The sequence below is a fragment of the Myotis lucifugus genome, unplaced genomic scaffold (genome assembly GCF_000147115.1).
Source record: "Myotis lucifugus unplaced genomic scaffold, Myoluc2.0 scaffold_553, whole genome shotgun sequence".
Classification (NCBI taxonomy): Eukaryota; Metazoa; Chordata; class Mammalia; order Chiroptera; family Vespertilionidae; genus Myotis; species Myotis lucifugus.
The window spans coordinates 215039-222531 of NW_005871601.1; the positions used below are offsets into that span (position 1 = coordinate 215039).

At 54.6% G+C, this 7493-nt stretch overlaps 1 protein-coding gene across 1 annotated transcript in view; it reads right to left on the minus strand.

Annotated features, from left to right (window-relative positions):
• LOC102426668 (plexin-A2-like) overlaps positions 1-2317 on the minus strand; it is a 185383-nt gene extending 183066 nt beyond the window's left edge. The window contains 1 exon segment of the mRNA XM_023745503.1: positions 1053-2317. Within this exon segment, the coding sequence (XP_023601271.1) occupies positions 1053-2282 (1230 nt within the window). The 5' untranslated portion in view covers positions 2283-2317.
• Positions 2318-7493: the final 5176 nt, after the last annotated feature.

Here is a 7493-nt window from a genome sequence, read left to right on the forward strand (position 1 = left end):
CATTTGACAGGCTACATATGTTATGTGTTTATTTTGTCTTGCCTCACTAATGAAAGCTCCATGAGGGTAGGGGGCTTTGCTGTTCAGGTCACCACTGAAGCCGGCAGTGCCTGGTGTTGTGTAGGCTCTTAATATATGTATAGGGTGTCCCAAAATTCACGCAAGATTTGAATTTTGCGTGAGCATTAACAACAACAACAACAAAAAATAAAAGCCTAATTTTACTTGGTTTATTGAATCAGATTCTAATATCTGTTGCCCTTTGATTTCAATCCCTTCAATTTGATAAGCATTACCAAGTACCAATTATGGCCCAGGAGCAGGGACAATGAAGACCAATGAAGACCATGGCTTTGCGTATGTGCCAGCAAAGCCGTGGAGGCCATTTACCCGATGTGCTATTCCATACATAACCCTATATTGTATACTTTATGAATCAATAAAAAATTTACAATGTTTAATTATAAACCTGTGTTTTCTATCAAAATTACTTCTTGCATGAATTTTGGGACACTATATATAATATATATATATATGTATATATATGTATATATGTATATATATGTGTATATATGTATGTATATGTATATATATATGTATTAGTTGACCCTTGAACAACATGTGTGTGTTTTAATCATAAATACTATAAATGTATTTTCTCTTCCTTATATTTTCTTAGTATTTCTTTTCTCTAGCTTACTTTATTTTAAGAATACAATATCCAGTAATACAAAATATAAGTATTGATCAACTGTTTATGTTATGGGCAAGGCTTCCAGTCAACACTAGGCTATTAATTACGTTTTTGGGGAGTCAAACGTTATAAGTGGGTTTCTGTCCGCACAGTGGGTCGGTGCCCCAACCCCACTGCTCAAGGGTCAACCATATTTGGAATGACTCAGTGGATCAACAAACGTGTGTCTGGTGTAGGTCAGACTCGGTGCGATTGGTCACCACCTGATGACGTGAACCTGGGTGTGCAACAGAGCACAGGCTGGGCAGTCGGAGCCGGAGCTCCACATCAGGGGCAGAGCAGGTGCGCGCCTCCTTACCGCCTTGGTGCACTGGACTTCCTTCCCCAGCAGCCAGTTGAGCTCCAGGTGGCCCTCGCCCTGGTAGCAGGACTGCAGGCGCTCCTTGATCTGCAAGTTGATGGCAGGGATGGGGAAGGCACAGAGGGCGGAGTCATCGGGCGGGTGGTGGTACTGCTTCTGCCCTTTGGAGAAGATGGCGAAGAGCACGTCATCCTGGCTGCTGATGTTGAAGGCCTGGGCCAGGGAGGCCCCAGGCTTGGCGAGGTAAGCCGCCTGCAGGAGGCGGTACTCCACCCCAGCCCGCGTGCAGCCGAAAGGCAGGGACACGTAGGAGTGGAACTTGGGGTCATTCTTGCAGAGCCTCACGATGCGCGAGGTGTAGAACAGGTCTCCGGCCGAGTTGATGGCCACCCCCTCGGGGGTCTCGGGCTGCACCGTGAGGAAGTAGACGAAGCCCCCGCTGGCGAAGCCGTAGATGTAGAAGATGTCGAAGTGGGAGACCAGGGCCAAGGTGTCGGAGGGGATCTTGATGAGGGAGGACACGAAGTCACTGTGCAGCTCGTAGTCCAGCATGGCGGAGGACTCGGGGTCGCGAGGCAGCTTCCTGCTGGACAGGGTGGGGAAGTAATCCTGCTTTCCGTCCACGGCCGTGCCGATGAAGAGCTTGCCGTCCTGCCCCTCGGAGCGCACGATCACCCCGTACATCGTCCCCGTCTTGTTGACGCTGGACAGGTAGTGCTCCTTCTTGTGGAACGGCTCCGCCAGGATAAAGAGGTCGTCCAGCCGCAGCAGCTTGCAGACCCCCTGGTAGAGGCTCCCACAGGCCAGCAGGCGGTTCTCGGGGTAGTCAATGATGAGCAGCTTGTTGACGTTGTTGGTGAGGGTGAGCGCCTCGCTGCAGGGCTGCACGGTGAGGGGCGGGTAACAAGACTTGTTGTCCTCCCGCGGCCCAGTCATGTGAGCCACCTGGATGGTCAGGTTGCCCGTCAGCTTGTAGACCCGGTTGATGGCCCCGACGTACACTGCCCCCGTCCCTCGGTGGACAGTCAAGTGGTTGAAGGTCCAGTCTCGGTTCTCAGAGTGGAAGGTGCTGAACTGAGGCATGCCAGCTGCCGGGGGGGCCAGCAGCACCCAGACCACGGAGAGCAAGACCACAGACCGGCTGTCGACCTCCGCCCGTGGCCAGGGCCTCCTCTGTTCCATGCTGAGCGGGGCAAGGACCAGGAGGCGGATCCTCTGAGCGCTCATCCACGCCGCCGTCCTGGGTTGGCCCTCACATGGTTCTGGAAAACACAAGGCAGGGAGGTCAGACGGGAAATCGGTCCTGAGAGGAGAGAATCGGGTGGCCTGACCCGGAGTCCCAGCCCCGGCTGGCTCTGCGCCTCTTCCTTGCGTACTTCAGTGTTTCTATTTTTAGCAGACTTTCTCCCTCTTGGGGTTGTTCAGGGAATCCTATTATCTATTTTGGTCTCCAGCCTTTACGCTGTAAATTCCTTTCTTTTGCTTTACAAAACATCTCTATTCCTGTCCTCTTAAGACACCGTTTTTATCTCTCAGAGAGGTTAAAAGACAGTTCAAGTTCACCGGGCCAGTGGATCCCGGGTCGGGACTAAAGCCAGTCTTCCCTCCCGGGCATCGCGTCTGCCCTCTCCCCGTCAGGTGGAAATCTCCCCGTTTTAAATGTTTGAGAGGCAGGCCCTCTCCTGGGCTCCCCTGGCCAACTACTCCCAGAGCGGGACATCGCAAACAAAATTCCTCTTGGTCTCAGACTTCCAGCCCCTCACACAGCTGCACCTCCTTACTTCCTCAAGCTCTGTCCTCCACGGGGAAGGACTTCTGAATGACAGTGCCTCCGGCTGCCCCTCAGCCTCGGCCTCTCCAGAAGAAGAACCCCTGATGTTACCTGTTACAACCTGTGAGACATGTGAGATACGCTGTGGCCAACAGGCCTGGGACTGTCACCTGAACAGCCCCGGGGAGATGAGTAGACACCCCCCACCCGTTCTTCTTTGAGACAGGCAGGTGACAGTCACTGCCACCCGGTGAGGGGGCTGCCAGGCCCTGGGGACATTGCTTCAACTTCTGCTACTGTGCAGGCGGGCCTCCTCGCTACGGGGACTGGCCCTCTGAGCCCAGCTTCAGAGGCCTGGGTGGGTTTGGAAAATGCGAGAGGGGCAAACGGAAGCAAGTTGAGGGTCGGTCTCATTGTAGCTACTGCCGAGGCCTCGTGACTATTTAAGGCTCCATGAGGTCACCCCGGGCCTCAGCCTAGCTCTCGGAGCCTGTCCCCCGACTCATACCCTCCAGACCCTTGGGCTCTATAGCTCTTCTGTTTTCCCAGGAAGCCGCCCAGAGGAGCAAAGTGGGGGGCTCCCGGGGCTTCTGGAGATGCCTGGGCCAGAGGAGCAGAGGGGCCTGTCCCCCACTCTGAGAGCGCTGCTCATGGCCAGTGCGGAGAGGGACAGCAGCAGGAGGAGGCCGCGAGCCGCGCCGTCTGGTAGGGACCTCTTTTCTCCCGCTGGACAAATGGACAAATGGCCCAGCACCCTTCTCAGACAAGGGCAGGCAACTCCAGGCGGCCAGGCGACAGAAGTGAACACACCCCGGCCCAGGATGGAGAACTGGCTCCCAGGCAGCTTAGCAGGGTCCTGCCTCCTTCCACCCGCCGGGCTGGCCGGACTGGGTTAGAATCAGGCCAGGCGCCACCTCAGGAATTTACTCCGTATCTTTAGAAACTCTCCTTCCTCCCCTTGCACCCTGGGCCCAGGGCCTGACAGCCACCGCGGTGCCAGAGGGGCCACCTGACCGCTCTCCTCCAACCAGCTCCGCGGGGTGACTCATGAGGCCCGGGCTCCCTTGGAAAGAGGAAGGCCACAGCGGCGTGAGGCCCGGGCTGACCTCGGGGACTCCGGCATGGCCCTTCCGGCCCCGCGCCCGCACCCACCAGGAAGACCTCCGACAGGCAGAGCTTTCGGTTTAAAAACCGGAGGTTATTTTTAGCGATGTCCTGGGGCTGGTCGGAGGACGTGAATTCCTCAAGAGGAGCTGCAAAAGGAAATAACAGAATCCTCACGTCCCCCGCTGGACAGGGCGCCACGGAAGGCCGGAGGCCGTGCTGGGCATGCCCCTGTCCCAGCGGGGGAGGGAAGGGCAGCATGTCCCACCAGGAGCCAAGAGATAGAAAATGATTGTCACCACATGGTGTTAGGGTTTTGCCTTTTAGACACCCCGGCACTGAGTTTGTGGACAGCACACCCCTGCCTTCTCCACGACATACATGCACATTATGTTTAGCCTGACATCCATGCACATTATTTAGCCCCACGTACACGCACATTATAGTCAGCCCGTGGCTACAGGAAGAAGGTCCTGGCAGCAGAGATAATGTCAAAGGACAAAGTGTGAGGCTAAGATCAACCATCTCACCTCCCTACCCCACATCCCAAGACACGGTTTGAATCGTGAGTGGCTTTGTTGGTAGGCAGAGTTTGGGAACAAGTTTGGGAAAGTGGGCAAGTCAAGTCTCATCTCCCTTTCTGGGTGAGTGGGGATCATTGCAGTACCGACCTCTCTGGTTGTCATGAGAGTAAGTGAGATAATGCAGGGGAACCTCTTAGCCCGCTGGCTGGCACACAGTGAATGCTCAGCCTCTGCTCGTTGTTACTATTTTCTCCGAAGCCTCCCCAGGAGACCACACTTCAGGAATCCTGCCAGAGCCCCTGGCTTCCTTTTTTTGCTCATATTCTTTCTTTCCATGGGAATGGACACGGTGGGTAGACCTTTGATCCCCAGCTTTCCCTGACCCCGTGAAGGGGTTCAATCTGGGAAGCATGTGTCAAAGGAAAGAGAACAGATCTGAGGTGATCTTCTCTATCATACTACTGCACAAGTCCCAGCACAGTCTCTCGGCCGCCTGCGGGGACGTTGGCAGAGGTGCAGGATCCTGAGAGCTGAAATGGGGAAATTGGTCTGGTGGCTAGAAGGCATGCAGTCATGGGGGAGGATGAAGAGTGGGGGTCTCAGGAGCTTTTGATTCAAATCCTGTCTCTGTTAGCCATGAGCCGTATGGCTTTAGACTGGTCTCGCATCTCCCTGAGCCCATTTCTTGATTTTAAAATAAAGGGGGCTTGCATGAGCCAGTTTGTAAGATTTCTTCTTTCAGATGAAATAACACCTTGAGGCTTGCTTCCTTCAGCTTCTAGTCTGTGACTGAGATAGCTGCGGAGGTCCTTCCCTCCGACCTGATAAAGCTGGTTAGGTCAGGAATTCTCAACAGACCAGCACAGTTGGGCCTGTTTCTCCCCCCCTCCCCCAACCCCGACTCCTCCATCAGCATCCACTTTGAGACAGGCCACTCTTGGTGACCAGCCAAGCGAATTCATCCCATGGGGCTCAAGGTTCACCCGTGTGGGAGCAGCAGGCGCTGGCGGAGTGGAGTCAGGAGGCGGCATGGTCTCCTGCAGGGCAGGGGTGGCAGGGAGGGCGCCCACTCTACCTCAGGAGTGTGGCTTTCACAAGGACAACTGACTCCCACAGCAATTTGAGGGCCTCTGTGTTTCCATGCCAAGGCTGATGGAACCAGGTCGCTGTTCCAAAGCAGGGCCCAGCTGGAAAGGATCAAGTCTCCTCTCCGCGTTCAGAGAAAGGGGGACGAGCCCCCTCCTTGTACCTCTGACGAGAAGCCGTGCGGTGCAATGGTTAAATGCATGAACGCTGAGCTGCGGTGCTTGGATAGCTGTGCCAACTTGGTCAAGGTCCTCAGCCATTCTGCGCTGCTATCTCATATCTGCATCAAATGGGATTAGTACTTGCATCTGCCTCATGGGATTATTACGGTGAACTCAGTTAATACAGATAGAGCACTTGGAACAATGCCTGGCCCATCGTAAGTGTTCACCATTCATTAGTCTTTATTAGTAGTAATTTATTTGTCAATATTTCCAGCTCTTCACCTCCGTCCATTCTATGCTCTGTCTTATAATAAACTGTCTATCCTCGATTTGGTTGAGGCCAGTGAGCATAGGCCCGTGACTTTGCATACCTATTATTTTCTCCTAACTCCGATCTTCCGCTAATGTCAGCCCCCGGAGTTTCCACTCCATGATGCCTCTTTTTTCCTGTCGCTTCTCCTCTCTCTGTCTAGTTCGTGAAGTCACTTTGTCACATGCATTCTCAAGAGCCAAAGCTTGCCTCTCCCTCACCCCAATCTCGCACCAGGACATGCGGCGGTGGGACGCTTGCCTTACCAGCGGAGCCTGACGGGACATCTTACCCCGAGCCCTCCCGATGCCAAGCAGAGGCCACGACTGCCTCTGTGGGAAGCAATGTCACTGAATATTTTATTTGGGCGGCCCGATGACACCATCTCCCTGATCAGGATTCAGGGGCAGGTGTTGGTGACAGCCAGTGGAGGCATCGGATACCTTCCCGACCAGCTGCTGCGGGCGTTAGTGGCTAAGCAGCGAGGAAGTGACAATCAGGCATTTCCAGTTCAGCTCAGTGCAGGGTTCTCGCCACCTGCCGACCCACCCCGTGGCCTTTCTCAGGAGATCCGGGCACGCATGCTTTCACCTGTCCTTTTCTTATTGCAAAAGGCACCGCTCGGAAGAGGCGTTAGAGTCGGGATGTGATTTTGTCAAATTGAGTCAAAGTTCGTGAGAGTAGATCTCACAGCCTTGGACCCTCCTGTAGCTCCGCCACCTCCATTCTGTCATGGCCGTCACCCCCGTCATCACCCCCACCGTCCTGGCTAGGATACTTTTCCTAACGACAGTAACAAGTGCCTATTATCATGACTGCCCTACTCAGTGGCTCACACAGCCAGCATCCCGAGGAGCCAGACGGTAAAGAGAAAGGCTGTGAGTCAGGGCAGGGTGAGCACCCACCCTCCTTCCTCTCCCCCGTCTCCTTTCCAATCAGTAGCACCTTTAAAGCAGCACTCCGGGCCCATGCCCGAAGGGCATTATGATTACTCCAATCCACGACTTATTTTCAGATGAAGAAACTAAAACCTTCGGAAAGGAAAAAACTGTCCCAAGTCAGTCAGGGACAGGCTGCCATCAGAACTCTGCAAAAAGTCTAGCGCTGCCTCCATCATGGGGGGAAAGGGTCCTGAGAGTCAGTCACATTCTGCCTCGAGGCTGCCCTGTTTGGGGGAAGGAAGGTGCCTTGAATGATGATGGCCCGTGATGGGAGCTCTCAGAACGTGATGGGAGCTCTCAGAACGGCTCCCTCTGTGCTGCGGAGAAGGACTTCCCGGGACGGACTCTAGGCCCAGGAAGTCATCAGTCGCAGGAAGGGAATCTATGCCGTGACTTGGGGGCTGTGGGGGCCTCTGCCACATCCCTCCGGGTTACAGACAGCCTGACAGGCAGGCCAGCACAGGAGGCCTCTTCTCCCCGGAGGTAGAGCTGCAGCAGGAGGGACTCAAGGTAGATATTCAGGGGACATCCTATCCGG